The sequence below is a fragment of the Coccinella septempunctata genome, chromosome 9 (genome assembly GCF_907165205.1).
Source record: "Coccinella septempunctata chromosome 9, icCocSept1.1, whole genome shotgun sequence".
In the NCBI taxonomy this organism is placed as follows: Eukaryota; Metazoa; Arthropoda; class Insecta; order Coleoptera; family Coccinellidae; genus Coccinella; species Coccinella septempunctata.
The window spans coordinates 15,498,230-15,521,253 of NC_058197.1; the positions used below are offsets into that span (position 1 = coordinate 15,498,230).

Sequence of the window (23,024 nt, forward strand, 5' to 3'; positions counted from 1 at the left end):
AGCGTGTTTTCAAGCTTCTGTCATGTCCACTTGTTATGAAACTTTCCCAAATTTCATACCAATATTCTCTGATCTTCATCAACAAAAGATTTTTTTGGAGCATCGTATAATGAAAAATGAATCTGTAACTTTTTTTAGTATCTACTTATGGTCAAGGTTCAAACATCTCACAATCATGTGAAATCCTACGATGAAAATTGCGATTAAAATGCCTATTTCTCATTTCAAGATAAAAGCCGGTGGCTATTCGGAAGCAGACAATCAATAAATATTCCTCCTAATCTACTTTCAGATTATCAAAAGTAATCGGAACACCAAAGATTGTAACAGATGCAAAGTATAATGAACGATACCATCATAATGTGGAATTAAAAGAGATTGTCGAGGATAAAGAAAAATCGAATTGTCTTCTTATCTTATTTTAATGGAATATAACGTAACTTCATAGATGTACCTGTTTCTAATACACTTTTTATCAGTCACCAAAACAATAATGGAACATGTAGCAGTCAGTTTTTGTGGAAGAAGTGATAGTTATTAATTACAAAAAGTGGATTTCACTGGTACTAGAGCTGGATTGAGAAGAATATGGTATCATAGCATTTTTTACAGGTAAGTTATCAAAATATGATCATGTACAGGACAATATCTGTCAAGATAAAGGTTGAAAAGAATATTTGTTCTGCGACAAAATAAAGAAATTGTTCCTCCTTCCATAATTTATTCTCTAATAACAATCAACTTATTATTTTGCTAAGAATAATTAATAATAGACTTTTTTTGTGGAATATCATTTGATTTTTGTTTCTTTCGATAAAGAAAGGTTTGCCAATAATGATGAGAAATCTTCTATTATTGCAGCTGTATTTTGTCGATAACGATAAATCTTTAAAAATTCATTCTCATCTTTCTCATTAAGTCCAGAGTAATCTTTTCGACAAATCACAACTTGATATATGGCAACTAGTTAATCATTGCTCAGTAGCAAAATACCTTCACCAGAACTGAAACTTGCTGCTTCTTTTCCAAAAAAAATAGGGCTCATGGACATCTCTTGTGCAAAGAAACCACAATAGTTACAGTCTGTGGTTAAAGACCGTCTTTCTCTCAACAGAAAAAGGTTTGCCAATAGTGATGAGAATTTTTCTATTATTGCAGCTGTATTTTGTCGATAACGATAAATCTTTAAAACTTCATTCTCATCTTTCTCATTAAGTCCAGAGTAATCTTTTCGAGAAATCACAACTTGATATCTGGCCACTAGTCAATCATTGCTCAGTAGCACAATACCTTCACCAAACCTGAAACTTGCAGCTTCTTTTTCAAAAAAAAATAGGGCTCATGGACATCTCCTGTGCAAAGAAACCACAACAGTTACAGTTTGTGGTTAAGGACCGTCTTTCTCTGACCAGAAAAAGGTTTGCCAAAAAATGATGAAAACATTTTCCATTATTGCAGCTGTATTTTGTCGATATTGTTATGAAATTTTGAATCTTCATTATCATCTCTCACATTTCCCCCAAAATGAAGAAGTTTACAGTAAATCACAACTTAATACCTTCAAATCTTCAAATTCTGACCATAAAAACTAGAAAATCATGGCTGGATAACATAATACCCTCTCCAAAACTGAAACTTGCAGCTTCTTTTCCAAAAAAAATAGGGCTCATGGACATCTTCTGTGCAAAGAAACCACAACAGTTACAGTTTGTGGTTAAAGACCGTCTTTCTCTGAACAGAAAAAGGTTTGCCAAAAAATGATGAAAACATTTTCTATTATTGCAGCTGTATTTTGTCGATATTGTTATGAAATTTTGAATCTTCATTATCATCTCTCACATTTCCCCCAAAATGAAGAAGTTTACAGTAAATCACAACTTAATACCTTCAAATCTTCAAATTCTGACCATAAAAACTAGAAAATCATGGCTGGATAACATAATACCCTCTCCAAAACTGAAATTTGCAGCTTCTTTTCCAAAAAAAATAGGGCTCATGGACATCTTCTGTGCAAAGAAACCACAACAGTTGCAGTTTGTGGTTAAAGACCGTCTTTCTCTCAACAGAAAAAGGTTTGCCAAAAAATGATGAAAACATTTTCTATTATTGCAGCTGTATTTTGTCGATATTGTTATGAACTTTTGAATCTTCATTATCATCTCTCACATTTCCCCCAAAATGAAGAAGTTTACAGTAAATCACAACTTAATACCTTCAAATCTTCAAATTCTGACCATAAAAACTAGAAAATCATGGCTGGATAACATAATACCCTCTCCAAAACTGAAACTTGCAGCTTCTTTTCCAAAAAAAATAGGGCTCATGGACATCTTCTGTGCAAAGAAACCACAACAGTTGCAGTTTGTGGTTAAAGACCATCTTTCTCTCAACAGAAAAAGGTTTGCCAAAAAATGATGAAAACATTTTCTATTATTGCAGCTGTATTTTGTCGATATTGTTATGAACTTTTGAATCTTCATTATCATCTTTCACATTTCACCCAAAATGAAGAAGTTTACAGTAAATCACAACTTAATACCTTCAAATCTTCAAATTCTGACCATAAAAACTAGAAAATCATGGCTGGATAACATAATACCCTCTCCAAAACTGAAACTTGCAGCTTCTTTTCCAAAAAAAATAGGGCTCATGGACATCTTCTGTGCAAAGAAACCACAACAGTTACAGTTTGTGGTTAAAGACCGTCTTTTTCTCAACAGAAAAACGTTTGCCAAAAAATGATGAAAACATTTTCTATTATTGCAGCTGTATTTTGTCGATATTGTTATGAACTTTTGAATCTTCATTATCATCTTTCACATTTCACCCAAAATGAAGAAGTTTACAGTAAATCACAACTTAATACCTTCAAATCTTCAAATTCTGACCATAAAAACTAGAAAATCATGGCTGGATAACATAATACCCTCTCCAAAACTGAAACTTGCAGCTTCTTTTCCAAAAAAAATAGGGCTCATGGACATCTTCTGTGCAAAGAAACCACAACAGTTACAGTTTGTGGTTAAAGACCGTCTTTCTCTCAACAGAAAAAGGTTTGCCAAAAAATGATGAAAACATTTTCTATTATTGCAGCTGTATTTTGTCGATATTGTTATGAACTTTTGAATCTTCATTCTCATCTTTCACATTTCCCCCAAAATGAAAAAGTTTATAGTAAATCACAACTAAATACCTTCAAATCTTCAAATTCTGACCATAAAAACTAGAAAATCATGGCTGGATAACATAATACCCTCTCCAAAACTGAAACTTGCAGCTTCTTTTCCAAAAAAAATAGGGCTCATGGACATCTTCTGTGCAAAGAAACCACAACAGTTACAGTTTGTGGTTAAAGACCGTCTTTCTCTGAACAGAAAAAGGTTTGCCAAAAAATGATGAAAACATTTTCTATTATTGCAGCTGTATTTTGTCGATATTGTTATGAAATTTTGAATCTTCATTATCATCTCTCACATTTCCCCCAAAATGAAGAAGTTTACAGTAAATCACAACTTAATACCTTCAAATCTTCAAATTCTGACCATAAAAACTAGAAAATCATGGCTGGATAACATAATACCCTCTCCAAAACTGAAATTTGCAGCTTCTTTTCCAAAAAAAATAGGGCTCATGGACATCTTCTGTGCAAAGAAACCACAACAGTTGCAGTTTGTGGTTAAAGACCGTCTTTCTCTCAACAGAAAAAGGTTTGCCAAAAAATGATGAAAACATTTTCTATTATTGCAGCTGTATTTTGTCGATATTGTTATGAACTTTTGAATCTTCATTATCATCTCTCACATTTCCCCCAAAATGAAGAAGTTTACAGTAAATCACAACTTAATACCTTCAAATCTTCAAATTCTGACCATAAAAACTAGAAAATCATGGCTGGATAACATAATACCCTCTCCAAAACTGAAACTTGCAGCTTCTTTTCCAAAAAAAATAGGGCTCATGGACATCTTCTGTGCAAAGAAACCACAACAGTTGCAGTTTGTGGTTAAAGACCGTCTTTCTCTCAACAGAAAAAGGTTTGCCAAAAAATGATGAAAACATTTTCTATTATTGCAGCTGTATTTTGTCGATATTGTTATGAACTTTTGAATCTTCATTATCATCTTTCACATTTCACCCAAAATGAAGAAGTTTACAGTAAATCACAACTTAATACCTTCAAATCTTCAAATTCTGACCATAAAAACTAGAAAATCATGGCTGGATAACATAATACCCTCTCCAAAACTGAAACTTGCAGCTTCTTTTCCAAAAAAAATAGGGCTCATGGACATCTTCTGTGCAAAGAAACCACAACAGTTACAGTTTGTGGTTAAAGACCGTCTTTTTCTCAACAGAAAAACGTTTGCCAAAAAATGATGAAAACATTTTCTATTATTGCAGCTGTATTTTGTCGATATTGTTATGAACTTTTGAATCTTCATTATCATCTTTCACATTTCACCCAAAATGAAGAAGTTTACAGTAAATCACAACTTAATACCTTTAAATCTTCAAATTCTGACCATAAAAACTAGAAAATCATGGCTGGATAACATAATACCCTCTCCAAAACTGAAACTTGCAGCTTCTTTTCCAAAAAAAATAGGGCTCATGGACATCTTCTGTGCAAAGAAACCACAACAGTTACAGTTTGTGGTTAAAGACCGTCTTTCTCTCAACAGAAAAAGGTTTGCCAAAAAATGATGAAAACATTTTCTATTATTGCAGCTGTATTTTGTCGATATTGTTATGAACTTTTGAATCTTCATTCTCATCTTTCACATTTCCCCCAAAATGAAAAAGTTTATAGTAAATCACAACTAAATATCTTCAACTCTTCAAATTCTGACCATAAAAACTAGAAAAACTAGAAAATCATGGCTGGATAACATAATACCCTCTCCAAAACTGATACTTGCAGCTTCTTTTTCGAAAGAATAGGGCTCGTGGACCTCTACTGCCTAAAGAAACAGCAACACAACATTTTGTGGTTAGACAGATTTATCAAGAATCCTGTTTGGGACTTTCGATACCAAATGCAAAAAAATTCAGCTCATTTACGAGGCCTCCAAGGTGGAATGTGGGAGAACAAACACTCAAAAACTTCGATAACGTGTTCGCTCTCCACGACCATCAAGCATTCAATCACATGTTTATGTTTATCTATGATCGACAACTTCAAAATTACTCTGACCCGATTTCTGAGAGTCTGGAGAGCTGCGATTCCAAATGCTGACACATTTTTTTATTTCCAGACAAAATGATCGAGTCTTCCGAGCCTCAGAGCCCCCTATTGGCCAAACTGGTAGCCATGGTGACCCTATTCACCATCTCAGTCATCTTAGGCGCCCTCCCCATGACCATAGCTAAAAAATTCAACATGGAGGAGAACGTGAAAAACAACAAATTCGCCCAGATTCTTCTATCCGTTGGTGGGGGTGTCCTCATGTCCACCACCTTCATCCATCTCCTCCCCGAGGTCAGCGAGAACGTGGAGAAGATGGAGGAATTCAAGGACCTCAAATTTCCCCTCGCGGAGACCCTAACCTGTATTGGCTTCTTCCTGATCTATTTGGTGGAGGAGGCTGTGCATCTGTATCTCCACAAGCATAATAGAGCACCTGAAGTTGATATAATAAGGAAGAGCGTGTCCATATTGAGAGGGGAGGTTAACCCTCAAAGAAAAGAGGATGGAGATTTTGTCTTTTCCATCTTCGACCTGGAGAATCAGATCAGGGCGAGTAGAGAGAATCGACTAGAATCTCACGATTTCATCAGGATCAAGAAGAGTATCGATTACTGGCGTCCGCAGAGTATGGACCAGCACAACCACCATCACCATCACCACCACGATGAGTCTGCGCATCAAGGCGACCACAACCACCTGGTCGGCGACCAAAACTTCCTAGGAAGCATGCGTGGTCTCCTCGTAGTCTTAGCCCTTTCAGTCCACGAAGTACTGGAAGGTCTTTCTGTGGGGCTGGAGAGTAAACCGAAGAACGTTTGGTACATGTTCGGTGCCGTGGGCGCTCACAAGTTCATCATAGCCTTCTGCGTGGGCGTGGAGCTGCTGTCAAGTGGCATAAAGAATAGACTGATCTTCGTTTACGTGTTCACATACGCGGTGGTCAGTCCGTTGGGCATAGCGATGGGTATAGCCATCAGTTCAGAAGGGGTTGCCTCATCTGAAGTACCATCGGTCATTTTGCAAGGTTTCGCGACCGGGACCTTGGTCTACGTTATTTTTTTCGAAATATTGAAAAAGCACGAATCTGAGGGAAATGGAATCGTCAAGTATTTGGCGATATTGGGCGGGTTTCTGTTCATGTTTTTCGTGACAGTTCTCATATCCGACGATGATCTGGACTAATTAATAATTGTACAGTGATGAAAGACTATACGTTTGTAGACTATGTAAATAAAACTGAATGTAATATATTTTTTAATGAAAAAAAACTGAGATTTCTCCACCTCATCTTCATACAGATATACTCCATTCACTTTTATTTTAGCACTCGGTTGGCCATGGAAATTTGACACATTTCACTCTGTATAGTACGAAAATGTGGGGTTATGAAGCTTGTCAAAACATTTTTGGGTTTTAAATCAAAGCTATGTTGCCCGTTTTACGTAAAAGTTTCTGTTATTACGTATTTTATCACAATGTCGAATCTCTTCGGAAAATATGTGACGAACGTAATTGAAGTTTATACAAACTGATTGAAGGCATACCAAATAAAGTTATTTGTGTGGAAAATACAAGAGATCAGTATAATATCATAATATGCACTAGCTTGAGGAGAGTTAATGTTCGTTATCTTCTTTGGCTAAAGTTTGAATACGTTCAGTTGTAGAATTCAAAAATATTAACCCGAAGATGAAATGCACATAATACAGTGGTTGGGAATGGGTATCTCCCGAAGGAATTAACAGATAATTGCAAGAATGTTCAATTCTTCAACAAAAATCATCTTGCATCAATATAAGTGAAAGGAATTGAAGAAAGTTTCAGGTCAAGATGAACTTTTGAGCAAAAATTTCACATGAATGAGCAATTAACAGGACAACTGGCGCGTATTTGTGGCTGTTCATCTTAATGCATTGATATAATAATAAATAATTAGGTATTTACTGGTACCTTAAGACATTTACAATGTACAGGACAAGTTAAATGAAAAATAGAAAAATCAATTTTTGGGAACTTATTCTACAATGACATTCATCGAAAATCCTGTAGTAAACTTTTCGCATTAATTCACTCAAACATAAAATTCTCAAATCCCACCAGTTTTTTGGGTCTTCCAATAGAAGGAAATTCTTTGTCATGCTCTTCATTCGCAATCTTTCTGATTGTGGAAATATTCAGCTGAAATATAAGTCGTTTAGACTCAGATGAAACATTATATAAATTCTCTTACATTGAATATGTTCGCTACCGTCTGACGTATTGTGGATTTTAGAATATCTGGGTATAACTATTTGAATCAGTGGACCTGAATTCTAAATAGCACTTCCTGAAACCCTGTCTCTTTTTTCAATCACTTTCGGCATTTTCGTTATAAAAATTGATATTAGTTGTGGCAATGGCGTTATGACATCAACGACATTTCTTTGTTCTAGTTACAAAACTTGAGGAAATTATTTCATGGCCAACCGACTGCTAAAATAACTGTGAATGGAGTATACACATTTATACTCAAAATACCAGTATTGCAGGTACGAATGTCATTCAGCGACAAAAACACTCAAACTTCTGATTTATTTCTATTCAAATATTATCATAAAAACTGAAAATATGAGACTTATAACATGAAACTACCTAACACCTAAATTCAACCTTAAATAAGTCACAATACCTAACATACTTGGCATATAATATTCGATTCACAGCCTCCTAAATCAAAATGTCAAGAACACAGAGTCATTCACATCATCCCGAAGGCAAAGAAGAGAAAACAGTCTTCTTCCAGAGGGACCCTTAATCGATGGTCAATTTCCTGAAAGTACCCTCTACCCCGAATCTATCGTCGTAAATGTTGTCTTCTTTTTGAGGAGGTTCGTTTGTCTTGCACTTCTCTTGGTCTTGGAACCACTCCTCGTTGTTTAGCATCACTTCGTGCCATTTTCTTGTTAGTTCGTTGACTTTTGGTAAAGTACCACCATACTCTTCTGGTAGGCAATGTGGGGGGAAGGTTTTCGTCAATATTTCGTAATTTTTGCTCACTACAACCTGGAAAATTAATTTTGTACTGATTACTTGAATATCTACAAGTTCAAATTCAAAACTGTATCGCTTCTATCCTTACGTTACAACCCCAACCCCTATGGTTTGGGTAACATTTGAAAGGTCGTTCTAAATAGCATATTTTTCGTTCAAAATTCAAATATGGTTCAAAATAGAAAGGTTTTTCAAATGAGATATCACTCACTCCTCAAGTATCAGTAAGATAATTAGGTGTTACATGTTACATATTGCAGCTTTAGCTCACCCTTTTCCTAATTTTCTCAGTCAGGAACAATTTCCAAGTGGCCAGCATCGTGTCAACAGCAGCTGGGGCATTGACAACGTAAATGGCCTTCTGTCTGACCAAATATCCTTTGTAAGCTATTTCCACCGAATCTTTCACAGCTGTGTTGATGCATTTCAGGAAATGTTTCATGGTGAATCCACTACCATCCATTATTATCACATCACCGCTCACTGGAAATGGTTCACGTAGCACAAGGTCATCTGAAATTTTTTATCGATTTGTAGGCAGGGTTTTGGTTAAGTTCAAATTCTCAAAAATTTTCGGAATCAAGATATTCTAAAGCATGGAATTCACAAAAAAAAGCATAAAGTTAGAAATGAAAAAGAAGAAGGCAAAGAAATGTAAATAATTCAAGAAAGCTTGATTATAACAATGAGAAAACAAAATCACAAATTCATTCGTGGTAGAAGAAAAAACTAAGGAGGAGATAGAAAGAAGAATAAGTAAATGACTTGAATATCACAGATGATCAACAAATAGGTGATAAGAAAACTGTAAAAAGGGAATTGCCAAAAGAATATTTCAATTAGGCCGAAATATTAATGAAAAGTAGACTAGTAATAATGGTGAAAAGTTTTACAAGATGTATATTTTCAAATCCTTAGATATTTCTCTGTTTTATATGGCCAACGAATGATTGATAGGTTAATTTCTTTTTATTTTTTGTATAAGTCATAATGATATTTTCTTCGTGTTCACTTATTTTTTTGTTTTGAAATCTGAAAGTTCCCTGATTCTTCTACAAAAGTTTTTTCAATAGAATCACTCGCAAGCTCTATTTTAAATTGAAAATAAAATTATTAAATGATATAATGGAATATAATATCAAACGTTTCCTGCTCATGAGTAAAAATTATCTCTCTGGCTTGTTAGTTCTCATTTCGGAAGACCTGATTATATTGAGAAATCTCAGGTTCATAAAATTGACTTGACAAGGTTAACCGTTATTTTATACCTACATACGTTCAGCAATATTCAAGAGGTTATGAAAATAATGAATGAAAATATGAAGGTTAAATGCGAATAGATTAAATATCTTGATGGGTGTAACAAAATGGCTTCATTTACTACTCGAAAAGTTTGGAAAAAACTCACGAAGCAAAATAAGGATTTTTGAACAGAAACAATATTATACAAATGTATAAACTTAAACCTTTTTATATTCTTATCAAATTACATTTGATACTTGAAATAAAATAGAATTCCATCCGGAGTTTTGGTAATCTCTTTCTGAGAATTGAATAAGGCATTGAATTATTAGATTTCATCGTCTGTTCGAAAAGAATATCGTCAATTCTGGTAAGTTGAGATACCATATTTCCCTTAAAACTGCCAAAATATACTTACAGCACATATAAGAATATTTTACGTATGCATGGACATCCATCTTATCGATATCGAACTCGTGTAGGCTCAGAAAAAAAATTCTTTCTCCATTCGGTGTTAAATTTGGTAGGAAAAGGGCATTTCTGTGACAGAACAAAGTGGTGTTAGAGAAATTCGTTAGTTATATCTTGATAGTTGAATGGTAAATGATAAACCAAGAACATAAATAAGAAACAAAACGTTTTAAAATGTCTCGTGGAGTTGCAACAGTATACATTTGGTACCACGAAAAAAAAGATCAGTTTCAATAAAAAACCTCTTCTTGAATTTTCAGAAATAAAACCTCAACAATAAATCACCCAAGACAGCGTGAAAACACCGCAGAACAAGGTCAATGCTTGCCATCTCTAACAGCTTCCTCATTCATTAGAATGTCTATTTAAATCCTCAGTTACAAAGCAATTAAGTAAACATTACAACAAGATTGTACCACTCTCCTGAATCATCCGAAAGAACTTTGAACTTGAACTTGTTTACCAAAAGTGAAAGCATTAAGTTAATCTTCAACCTGCACCTGTATTAATTACGATGTTTTTTGTGAGTCAAGGTTCAACGTTTACCTTTGAGAAGTTCAAACTACTGCGATCAATATCATATCATATTTTAAAGGTTTCCTATCTGAATTTTTTAAACAGTCGAGGATATTTGCAAGGTCCAATACCCCAGTTTTTGAGAGAATACGTCTGGAGGCTTTGGAGAAATTGACTGGTTATAAAAATGGACACGTTTCAGTTGAAACACTCTGTATTAACAGATGCTTGTTTTTTGTGGTCACTTCACTTGGAAGATTATGGGGTGGGATGTATCAGAGAGGCATAGGACCTCTGATTCCATTTCCTCATTGCTAGTACCTTTCATGGATAGTCTTATTACTCTTAGAAAGAAGGTCTTAGAGGTGTGAGATCTGCAATGATCTCTAGTACCCTAATTGGGCAAGTTCTCATAGCTCCCAGTTCTCTATAGGTCACAGGGTTTTCCCTGTACTATTCTGACTTGCCTTGACATGCTAGACTATTGCCCCCATAAGTGGGCAAGTGCCTCAAGTATTTATGGGTTAATTGAGAATTAAGAATTTAATGTGAACAACCTTACGAACAAAATCACAAAACTCACCCTATTTTTGGAAACTCGGATATTTCCTTGGATCTGGGGTTCAAATTCGAAAATACTGAAGGGTATTCGTGCCTCACATAAAAATGGGCCTGAAGCTTCCTCTTGCACTTCTCCATGTCGAAACTGCAGACTCTCAAAAAGTTCAACACTTTCGTTCTATCTGAAATCAAAACTCTTACAATGATTGATCGAACACGACGTTCAAAATTCAATTTACCATAATTTTTCGGCAGTTTCGGTTTGCTGTCCAGCCATTGGTACAATATCTGGAGCTGTTTGTCAATTTTATCCTCGTTTTCACCGATTTTTTTCTTGATTTTCTCGATGTCTTCCTCGTTCGGAGCATTCAAGACGGTGGAGAATTTTTTTTCGAAGCCCTAGAAGAATTGAAATTATGAAAGACAATTTTATGTACCTTCATCATCTATTTGAAAAACAGAAGTCAAATTAGGTTGAAGATAAACGTTCTATCAAAAATCAATTAACGTTTTCAGCGTTTTCATTTTGAGTTATTGGTTGAAGAAATATTAATTTTATTTCAGACTTATAATCCTGTATTGGCTCTCTTTCAAGTAGATTCGATTCTGTTAGTTTTAGTGTCAAACTGGTTTCAGTTCCAACGAATTTTTTCTTCAAGGGAATATCTATTCGTTATTTCAATAATATTGGACTTTGTTGGTTGGATAATGCATTAAAATAAAAGTGGGAACTTCAGTGATTATATCGGTGAATACCCACATATTTTTTTAGAATTTTAAGTATTCATTACACATAATACTAATGAAGGAGCTTCTCAATTGTATTATGCACATATTTCGCTTTCCCATATTACTCATTTCGAATAAAATAAACAGCATAAAATCCCTCAACTGAAAAGAATGTAATATTTCAAAACATCAATTTTATCATTCATACGTGATATTTTATTGACGATAATGACTCTTTTTTGGATCGTATGCATGAATTTTGTAAAATATATTGATCAATAATGAAAGGAGAAAAACATTTATAATATACAATGTGAATCTTTGACCCCTATGAATATTTTAACAGTAGATTCTTCAGGTCAAAAGACTCTGGCAAAACAAAATTACCTTCAGAATAACTAGCTAAATCTGTGACACTACACATCTGTGGATCTTTTGAACAGAATTGTATTAAGCCAAAATACCCTATTTTTCAAATTTCACAGATATTTTTTTGTTTTTCAACATCAAATTACTCGAAAACAGCCCATTATAAGAGAAAATATGAAGAATACTTTTAATTTACAATGAGTTCTTCGAATTTTTGATATTTTTATGGTACGTAATGGTCATAACGAGAAAACTGGAAGACGTGGGTGATATCTTGTGATCGAAAAAGGTTAATCAAATAAATGAAAAACTATATTCCGAAATTCATTTCATTCGATAAATCCGTTTGTGAGATAGAACTGAAAATAACATTTTTTTATGGTTTTTCAACATCTTGTATCTTTTAAACCGAGCCAATTCGGAAAAATGGTAAAGGAAAAAAGTGTTTCTTTTAACCTCAAGAATCAACTGTTGAAATATTTGTACGGGCCAAAGAATCACATGATATAAGGTGGAATTCTAATTAATAACTAAATAAACATTAGTTTTTTACTATAACTCCGTAGGGGAGCATCAATTTAGACCTTATATTATACATATTCAGTTCAAAACCCTTCATTAAGGAAATACACCAAATAATTCCAAGCCAACTGCGATGTTACAATATCTTTTAAGGTAGTACCGAAATTGATATAATTATAAATATCGAAAATTGGTGTGCAAAAAAATTCTTACTAATTGTTACTAATGATTACACGTCCAAATTGATTCTCAATCATCTGGTCCAAAAAACAATGATTAATAGTTATAATGTTATTTTGTTTTAATGAGAGCCAAATGGTGGTACTCTGTGATGAATAAAAAATGGGATGAATAGATCGCAAATCAAACAGTATCGACTGGAAAGATACATTGAGATTCTCAACAATTATTAATTAATTAATTTCATGTTGATTGAAGGAGGTCATGAAGGGGGAAAAACAAAAATAGGAGAGTTTGTGAAATACACACAAAAATATAGTTGGAAGTTAAATAATTCGAAAGATTCAAGTTGGAAAATCAAAAAGTGTTGGAGCAAAATCCCATATGATAAAAATTATTAGAATCAAATCTATATTTTTAACGTTTTAATTAATTCCAGAAATCGATGTTTCAAAAACCAAAAACTCACCATTTCGCATTCAGCAAATGAAATGTAAACAAAATCAGTTTCCGCTTAATGGATTCGAAACCAGACACAGAACAACCTGAAGCACAGACAAACATTCGAAGTATGGCCAGAACTCTGCTTGGAAAAAGATATTCAGTCCTTGTCAACCTTGGTTGGTTTTTGTTATTTTTCAACTCAAGCTAGATTTATATCACTATGTACTTCAGCTTCGAAATAGTAGTGGAAATAGTATATTCGATTTTTTAATCGCATGATCGATGATTTTTGAACGATTGCGAGTAAAATCGATAAGCAATTTATGGAAATCGACAAGACAATTTTATTCGAATATATTAAGTGAAAGAACGAAGTGGAAAAATTCCGAATATCTTTTTTTATCAGTGGTAATATCAAGCAGTCAATTTGGATTCTGTCCTCGAAGTACCTAAGAGAAAATTTTCAAAATTTTGAATTCAATAACCCAGAGAAGTAGTATTCACAATCAGTTTATTTATTGGTTCCTTGTTTCCATCTGAATATTCATTAGAAATATAGAAAGTATAGATTTCGGTAATTCTTTCTTTGAATATAACTTCAATCCTAAATATTTGGGAGTTAAGCTAGATTCTTAGTTGCATTTCGAAGTGCATTTGGAAAATTTAGGTCTGGTGTTGAAAACTAGGAATAATGTCCTGCATAAACTAGCTGGTTTTTCAGATGCTGAATATTTTTGTCCAGTTTGGGTTAATAGTGCTCATGTGCAAAAAATTTATGCACAGCTGAAATGTTCCTATGACATTGGAACTTTTTTTCTTGAAAAAAAATTTCACTTCTTTCCCAATTCTCGATTCCAATTCTGTCCTATATTCCACAAAATACAATTCCAAGACTTAAGTCGCGTAAAGATTTATGGTCCAATTTTTTTCTTAATTCGAATGTAAGGGACAAAGATATTTGGCAGTCTGAATGGAATACGTGTACTGTTTTCAACCAAGAATTAGTTAGTGATCCCTCGAATAGAGTTCCTGGTTTCCATCTTCCCAGGAAAATAGGGTCTATACATAATAGGTAGCTATTTTTATTAATTTTCAATACGATGATACATAATAAGGCGCCAAAACAACTCAAATTGAACAGACTTTTGTTCAAATAATTAAAAATTGTGAGAAGAATATTGAATCACCATCAAATTCATTGGAATGAAGTAGGCAGTGATCATAAAAGTGATTAAGGAACAAAAATATCGTAAGAATAATTTTCAAAAAATTCAAATTACTCAACATTACAATCAAAAACTCCCAAACCAAATAAAATAAAATTAGTTGTCTTTATTCTCTAACCAATCGTTTTCGAAATACTGGAAACATATATTTTATCGATATCTAAAAATAAAAAAAAACAATTTTTCAATAAATGAATAATTGAACAAGTAAAAAATTACGATGGAACTTCTTCTCCAGAAATTAGGATTGATAATTATTGCTATTCTTTAAAAGTCTATCATCTAGATTAGACGTCATTACTCACCATTGTTTATAACAGTTCAATAACTCCTGAAAATATTTTACCCACTTTCCACCACGACACAAAATGATAAACTGATTAAAACAGTACCCAGAAATAATATAAATACATAAGACATTCAGCTCAACCTTGCAGAACAAATATATTCATTATATAGCCAATATTTTTCAATTAATTAGTACCTAGGTATAATCAAATCGTATGAAAAAGTAACCTACGTTTGGAGGAACTATCGTAAAAGATGAAATTATTCTGTTTACATCGTTCTATGTCATCACCTGAATTCCACTCGATTCCATTAGGAAATATTTAAAAAAAAATGTATACTTTTATAGGGTATAAATTTTATTTTACATAAAAAACTGGTGACTCGAAATATTACCTAATTTTCAGTGAGTTTTCGTATTGGATATATTCGGTTATATCATTTCTTCTTTTAACATTTACATTGGAAGAAATTGTGAGAGGACTAATTCGTAAAAACCACTAATCTAATGTCCACTGAACCTCATTGGTGTGTGCCTCACATTTTATTAGTTAGCCTGTAATTTTAGTATAAATCGTAGAATATTTCTCGTAAATCTTGAAGAAGATTAAAATATATAAACATAGAAATATGTATTTTAAAACAACCAGAACTTAATTCAGTCAATTTCATTGCAACCATTGGCTGATATTCCGATCAAAAAATGATGAAAAATCTTTTTAAAATATTCTAGCAAATCCAGTTGAAACTGAAGAATGTTGTGATATTCGAAGCTAATAAATATTCTAATAATATAAACAGGTATATTCTTACAGTTATACTGGTGAGGAACACAGGAGTTTCAAATTGAACGACCGAATTCATAAACCATCGACCAAAAAAGTTTGGGGCAATTCAGTGAGTTTTGGACTCGTACAAATATTTCAACAGTAGATTCTTGGGGTCAGAAGAAACACTTTTTTCCTTACCCATTTTTTCCGAATCGGCTCGGTTTAAGAGATACAGGATGTTGAAAAACCGTAAAAAAAATTATTTTTAGTTCTCTCCCTCGCAAACGGTTTTATCGAATGAATTGAATTTCGAAATATAGTTTTTCATTTATTTGATGAATCCTTCTCGAACACAAGATATCAGACGCGTCTTCCAGTTTTCTCATTATGACCATAACGTACCATAAAAATATCATAAATTCAAAGAACCCAACTGTTGAAATTAATTGGACGCTATCTAATGAATATTTTAACGTTTTTTGAAATAAAAGTATTATTCATATTTTCTCGTGAAAAATGCGTCGTTTTCAAGTAATTTGGTGTTCAAAAATCAGAAAGTATCCGTGAAATTTCAAAAATTGGATACTTTTGCTGCATACAACTCTGTTTAAAAGATCCACAGATGTGTAGTATCACAGATTTAGCTAGTTATTATGAAGGTAATTTTGATTTTTCAGGGGTGCCACAGCTCATTAGGAAAACTCAAAATGGCTATGTCTTTTTATCAGAGACAAATCGAAAAAAATGGTATGGGGAAAAAAGTGTTTCTTTTGACCTCAAAAGAATCTACTGTTATAATATTTGTACCAGCCAGAGTCTCACCCTGTATAACTCGATTACAATCAGAATTATTCATTGATTTATTCATGACTTGAGTTGAGGTTTACGATTAGACCCATTGACTGATTTACTTGGGGGTTTGCCTTCGAAAGACGAGGTTGAGGAGTACATTAACTCCAGAAGTTTGGTAACATCAGATAATCAAAAGGAAGTAGGTAAATACCAACTCATCGAACTGTACAATTTAAATCACACATTTCACCAGTGCATGAATTCCTTCAAGCTCAATCAGATATTCAATAATTGTACATAAATTAATAAGGAATAAGCAGAGATAGTAGAGAATTTGTTGATGATGAACTTCATTCAGGAAAGTACCAGAGATGAAAACTACCATTATGATTCTTTGGTTACGCCACTGCTTGATGATTCTGAATACCTAAACATCTCGCCCACTGCTTGCTGAATGGTCATCTGCAGAGCTAACTGTCATTTTGACCCTTAATTATTCGAAAATTTTCCACTGAATATATCGAGGACTTTGATACTCCCTGCCTCACTCAGAAACATCATGGCCAGAATGAACAAATCGAGGTAGCTCAAATTATTTCATCAATCTACTTTTTTGGAAGAAATGAAAATCATTATTTTAATTGGTCTACTCAGAAAGTTTTAACCATTATCAATAAGTAATAATATTATAATGATGAAATATATCAACGCTGCAAAGGTGGAACCTATATAGAATATATCTGAATGTGATACATTTTTTTTTTAAAGTAACTATGTCAAACTTTCAGCAACCTCAATGCAACCGTTTGGCCTTAACGAATTTTTAAATGACTCCAAATTTTTTTAAATGTCGAATTTTGACTGCGATCAGTTCTTTCTCAAGTGACTTTTTTTCTTTTTCATTTTACCCCCCTTTGAAGGTCGGGAAAATTGGAAGGCTATAGCAGCCTGAGCTCGAATTTGAAATCAGGGACCTCGAATTATCTAACAGACATGTGCAGTATTTCAATATGATGACAGGGTTTTTCATTCTTATCGAAAAAATCAAAGTTGCCGAACAGGGCCGTTAAAATACTGACGTAGGCAACACATTATATTCCTCCACTGTACTAACCTTGTATCTATAGTTGCAGATACTGATTGTCAGGGGCAGAAAAACCATCAGGCAAAAGCAGACGAAATAAATTCTTTTTGTCAAAACTAAGCTCTCATATAGAATCAGAGACATCGAATTATCCAAGACCTTTCTATGAAGAAGAGTTTTTTTCATACTGATCGAAAAAGTCTTAAAACTTATGTAGGCAACACATCATATTGGTGGACCAACTTAGCTTGTATGTGCAGTTGCAGATCCCGGTTGTCAGGGGCAGAAAAAGTATTTTTCAAAAGCCGACAAAGTAAATTTTTTCTACGAGACTACCATCTCTACCAGAGATCTCGAATTATGCAGAAAAAATGTACGACAATTTCCAGATTTCAAAGATTGGTTGCAAATTGGTGAAGGCATCGGGTTACTTTAACTTTGGTAATATTCGTGGAAGTTTAGAGTAAATTATGAACTTCTCCGTTGAGAATATAAGAAAAATATTTCAATATCAGAAAAAGATTTTGAAATCAACAGATATCTGCTTACGTTACAAATAAAATTTCCAAAATCCTCCTTATTCCTTCATTTCGCAATCTTTTTCATATAAAAAGTAGAAAATTTGATCAATGGTGAGAAAAACTCTTCAGACCGAATGAAATCCAATTTTATTCATTATTCAAAACTGCAATTCAACGAATTTTTTGTTTCGCTAGCTATTTCACTCCTTATGAATCTTCAGAAACTGAGTAATTTTGATTTTCTCCATTTTTCCTTGGAATAAGCAACAATTTCAGAAAAATACTCGTTTGAAAGAGTAATATAGGTACCTCAATAGTTTTTTCATCACATAATGTAGATTCAATCGATATCTATCGATTCTGACTGGGAATCATGTTACTGAACAATATTTTTGAGAATATCCTTGAAAAACAATCCGGAAATTACAGAATTAACATATATGACCCAGCATTAGATATTGAAAGTGAAAAAATAAGTAGGTAATTTTTTTTTCATAACATCAGATAATGTTAACATCATTTTACTTATTATTCAATCGTTTTTTTTTATTTTATTGTTAATTAATATAGGTTATATTAACTACACAGAGGTGAATATTCGAGAAATATAATAAATATCACAATTCTTTCCTGTTACCCCTATTTCTCGTTCTTCTTGTCACCTATAAACAAGTTTCACTTTGATTTGATAAATATATACAGATCTTCGCCACAAGAGATAACTATTTCCCCAGATAACCACAAATTACATTTAATTATAGCCTTCTTCTGATTACAGTTCAGAGGATGGATCACATGTCCGTTAAGCGAAAAATTGGCAAGTCTATAACATCTGGTTTTCTAGGAATCTTGACCAATTTGAAGTTCCAACAGACAACTTGGCACCAATCAGTCTGTCGTCTCATTATACGTTCTAATTAAAAATCATAATATGTAGCATTCACAGTTCTTGGAATTGCTGAACGAGATTGGAAATTCCCCAAGTCTGCTGCACAGACAGATATCTTTTCCATTTCGTCGAAATAATTCAGAAATGGATCATATATCCCTGGAAGATTCTTGGAAAGAATGAATTCCCAGCTTTTTTAAACCCTGGGAATATACGAATCTGCCTAGTATTAATTTATACAGGGTGTCAATTGAATGTATAGTTGCGTTAGCATTTGAGGGGAGATGGTGTCATAAATTAGGGTGGGTCTTTCATAAACATTTTTTTTGAAGCTCCTGCTTATATACAGCCCCCTAAAGATATCACCTATAAAGGTTAAATTTTTTCTCAGAAACCAGAAAACTGACAGAAATTACGCCATTTTTTTTTCTCAAAAACCGATACTTTTAGCTAGAGATTACAAGAGGTCTCGTTTGTTCAAAATAAAAAAAAATTAATTTCTCAATGGTAGATATATGTAATATACCTAAATAAAGAAAACAGTTTCTCGCGATATAAATTTTGGGGGTGGCTCTATCTACCTGTTGCAATTATAGGGGAACAATTCCAAATTTTTTTTATTGCTTTCTCACTGCCATATAATGTCTGTTCAATTTCATTGCTGTTAGTTTTCAGCTTTCTAAGAAAAAATAATTGAGATTGCATTTCAGATGACATATTTAGAGAACTGTATACAGGGTGAGTCTTTGACTTGTACAAATATTTTAACAATAGATTCTTGGAGTCAAAAGAACCATTTTTTCCAATTCAGCTCTGATAAAATGACATAGCCATTTCAAATTTTCATAATGAGCTGTGCCTCCCCTGACTAGAAAAACAAAATTACCTTCAGAATAACTAGCTAAGACTGTGACTCTACACATCTGTAGATCTTTCAAACAGTGGTGTATTCAGCCAGAGTACCAAATTTTTCAAATTTCACAGATATTTTTTAATTTTTGAACATCAAATTTCTCGAAAACGGCGCATTATACGAGGAAATATAAAGAATACTTTTATTTTACAAAACGTTCAAATATTCATTATATAGCGTCCAATTTAGTTTCAAGTGTTGGTTCCCTTGAATTTTTGGCATCTTTATGGTATGTAATGGTCATAATGGGAGAACTGGAAGACGTAGGTGATATGTTGTGTTCGAAGAAGATTCATCAAATAAATGAAAAACCATGTTTCAAAATTCATTTCATTCGATAAAGCCGTTTATGAGATACAACTAAAAATAAAAGTTTTTTATGGTTTTTCAAAAGCCTGTATCTTTTAAACCGAGCCGATTCGGAAAAAATGGTATAAGAAAAAAGTGTTTCTTTTGACCTCAAAAAACTACTGTTAAAATATTCGGACAAGTCAAAAACTGTATTCGCATGGGCTGTTCAGAAACAGAAAAAAATGTAATTCAAAAATAACTCTTCTAATAAAAAAAAGAAGGCTTCATACAATATCCCATTGGTTGAAACGAGAACTGAAGGACTTCCTATGAATTTTCCCTACTGAAAATCGACACTACAGATCCAGTGGCGTGGGCTACGTAATAAAATCTACCCAAAGATTTATGGTTAAACGAACTGGCCTCTAGTCTGAAATGTCTTCTAGGAACCAGTCAATTCCGTCGGGTACCAACGTAAAAATGCGAAAATTAATCATTCCAATTCCGTAATTACCATCTGAGAGTATATCCCAAATTCCTCAGAATGATAAATCACCCAGATATACCCAGATAAGATATCCATCACGGGACCGGTTCGTCCAAAAGCAGACGGTTATATATACGTGAGTCATAGCCAGCTCGATCTAAAGGAGCCCGTTAAGACGACTTAGAAATCGTGGTGTGACCGTTCTAGTTCATCTGATTGGACGGCTCAGCGATTACGTCAAGCTACTACCCCAATCACACTCAAGTCACTTAAGTCACGGACGTGAAGTAGATAGCGTAGCAGGAGTTTCTGAGAAACAAGGCGAGATTTGGGTTACTTAATGTTGCATCACTTGACTGTGGAGTTCGATACACCGTAGTGGAAAAATTGTAAGGGAGTGTCCAATGAAAATATTGATATTACTTAATTCAGATCGATTGCTGAATGACTTGACGAACTAATTTCACTTTGAGTAAATTGTCAACCTGATGGTTCTAGTTTGACCATAGTTTAGAGTTGTGAAAATAGTCTACATACAGGGTGTAAATGAATAGTTTCGAAAAAATTTAAGGGGTGGTTCCTTGTCAAGAAATGGTGTGGGTCTTTCATATCTTTTTTTTCCGAGTAGCCCCTTCTTTTAAGCTCCATAAAAAAGACAGCTGAAAAGATCATTTTGATTTGTTTCCTAGGAACCAGAAAACTGGCAGAAATGAAGTCAGTTTTTCCTTGGCCGGACCTGAAAAAAAAATCAGTATAAACTAGTTATTGCGGAGAATAATCGTACCAAATGTTATAAAAATATATGGGGTGGTTCATAAATTGGCAGAATCAGAGTGAAACACTCTATATCTTGATTATGAAGAAAGATAGACCCTTTGAATTTAGGATATTCTGATCCCCTACAAAATTTTATTAGGTTCCGTCCATTTAGCAATGAATCATCTAGAATATGAAAGTCCCACACCAGGTTTCGACAAAAAATGACCCCAACCCTGATGTCTACAGGGCGAGTCTTTGACTGGTACAAATATTTCAAAAACAGATTCATGGGGTCAAAAGACACACTTTTCTGTAATCTGTAATATAAATAAAGTTTTTTGCGAAAGGAATTTGAGGGGTGTTACTATCTACCCCTTGCAATTATAGGGGAACACTTCAAATTTTTTTATTGCTCTCTGACTGCCATAGAATGTCTGTTCAATTGTATTGCTTAAGTTCTCTGCTTTCTAAGAAAAAAAATTGAAATTGCTCTTCAGATGCCATCTTCAGGGAGCTGTATACAGACTGAGTCTTTGACTTGTACAAATATTTCAACAGTAGATTCTTGAGGTCAAAAGAAACACTTTTTTCTTTTATCATTTTTTCCGATTCGGCCCTGATAAAAAGATATAGCCATTTTAAGTTTTCATAATGAGCTGTGCCACCCCTGGAAAAACAAAATTATCTTCAGAATAACTAGCTAAATCTGTGACACTACACATCTGTGGATCTTTTAAACAGAGGTGTATTCAGCCAAAGTACCCAATTTTTCAAATTTCACACATACTTTCTAATTTTTGAACATCGAATTACTCGAAAATGGCGCATTATACGAGAAAATATGAAGAATACTTTTATTTTACAAAACGTTCAGATATTCATTAGATAGCTTCTAATTTAGTTTCAAGAGTTGGGTTCTTTGAATTTTTGGTATTTTTATGGTACGTAATGGTCTTAATGAGAAAACTGGAAGACGTGGGTGATATCTTGTGTTCGAAAAAGATTCATCAAATAAATGAAAAACCATATTCCTAAATTCATTTCATTCGATAAAACCGTTTGTGAGATAGAACTAAAAATAACATTTTTTTATGATTTTTCAACAGCCTGTATCTTTCAAACCGAGCTCATTCCGAAAAAATGGTAAAGGAAAGAAGTGTTTCTTTTGACCTCAAGAATCTACTGTTAAAATATTTGTACGAGCCAAACACTCATCCTTTATTTCCAAAATTGCGTAGTACTTTGTCATTCACTGATATTATTTGAGGGCAGTATAATAATTTTGATTTAGAAAAAGGGATATTTTCTTAAGATTTGCTACTTTTGTGATTTGATTTCCATTATCTTATTTTTTGTAATATAATCAGTTGAATTTTGAAAGTTCTCTTCGTTAATTAAATATATGTTAGCAGCCTTAACATACACTTATCAATATTTTTAGTTAATCTTCCATCACTTCCATTTAATAAGAATTTTTCAAGTTAGTAGAATTTTCTTCTATTTTCTCCACAAATATCACACATAGTGTCTAACATAACACCATCCTTCCTAACACAATTGCTTCAATCTATAAAACCTTCAAGTTAAACCAATTTAAATGAAATATATTAAGATTAACATGAAATTATCGTAAAATTTGGACCCTCCTGCCTTTAAATATAGATCAGAACCATAAAGGTGCGTATTTTGAGTATTCAAGACAAAGAGCACCACTCGCACTTTGAATGGAATGAGAAAACCCTCCTAGAATTT

General features: G+C 33.3%; 2 protein-coding genes across 3 annotated transcripts; one reads left to right on the forward strand and one right to left on the reverse strand.

The window, feature by feature from the left end:
* The first annotated feature begins 338 nt into the window (after window positions 1-338).
* On the forward strand, window positions 339-6,456 carry LOC123320796 (zinc transporter ZIP1-like). Its single transcript, XM_044908232.1, has 2 exons — window positions 339-612; window positions 5,256-6,456. The coding sequence occupies exon 2, from the start codon at window positions 5,261-5,263 to the stop codon at window positions 6,368-6,370; it is 1,110 nt and encodes a 369-aa protein (XP_044764167.1). The 5' UTR covers window positions 339-612; window positions 5,256-5,260; the 3' UTR covers window positions 6,371-6,456.
* A 1,295-nt stretch (window positions 6,457-7,751) lies between these two features.
* LOC123320789 (retinol-binding protein pinta-like) lies at window positions 7,752-14,905 on the reverse strand. 2 transcript variants are annotated; one of them, XM_044908221.1, is made up of 6 exons: window positions 14,784-14,905; window positions 11,248-11,407; window positions 11,031-11,190; window positions 9,879-10,000; window positions 8,490-8,731; window positions 7,752-8,230 (listed from the first exon to the last, which is right to left on the reverse strand). In XM_044908221.1, exons 1-6 carry the CDS (start codon window positions 14,784-14,786, stop codon window positions 7,979-7,981), a joined length of 939 nt encoding a protein of 312 aa, XP_044764156.1. In that variant the 5' UTR covers window positions 14,787-14,905; the 3' UTR covers window positions 7,752-7,978. The 2 variants fall into 2 exon arrangements, with proteins under 2 accessions (XP_044764156.1, XP_044764157.1); XM_044908222.1 differs by lacking the exon at window positions 14,784-14,905 and adding an exon at window positions 13,278-13,428.
* Window positions 14,906-23,024: the final 8,119 nt, after the last annotated feature.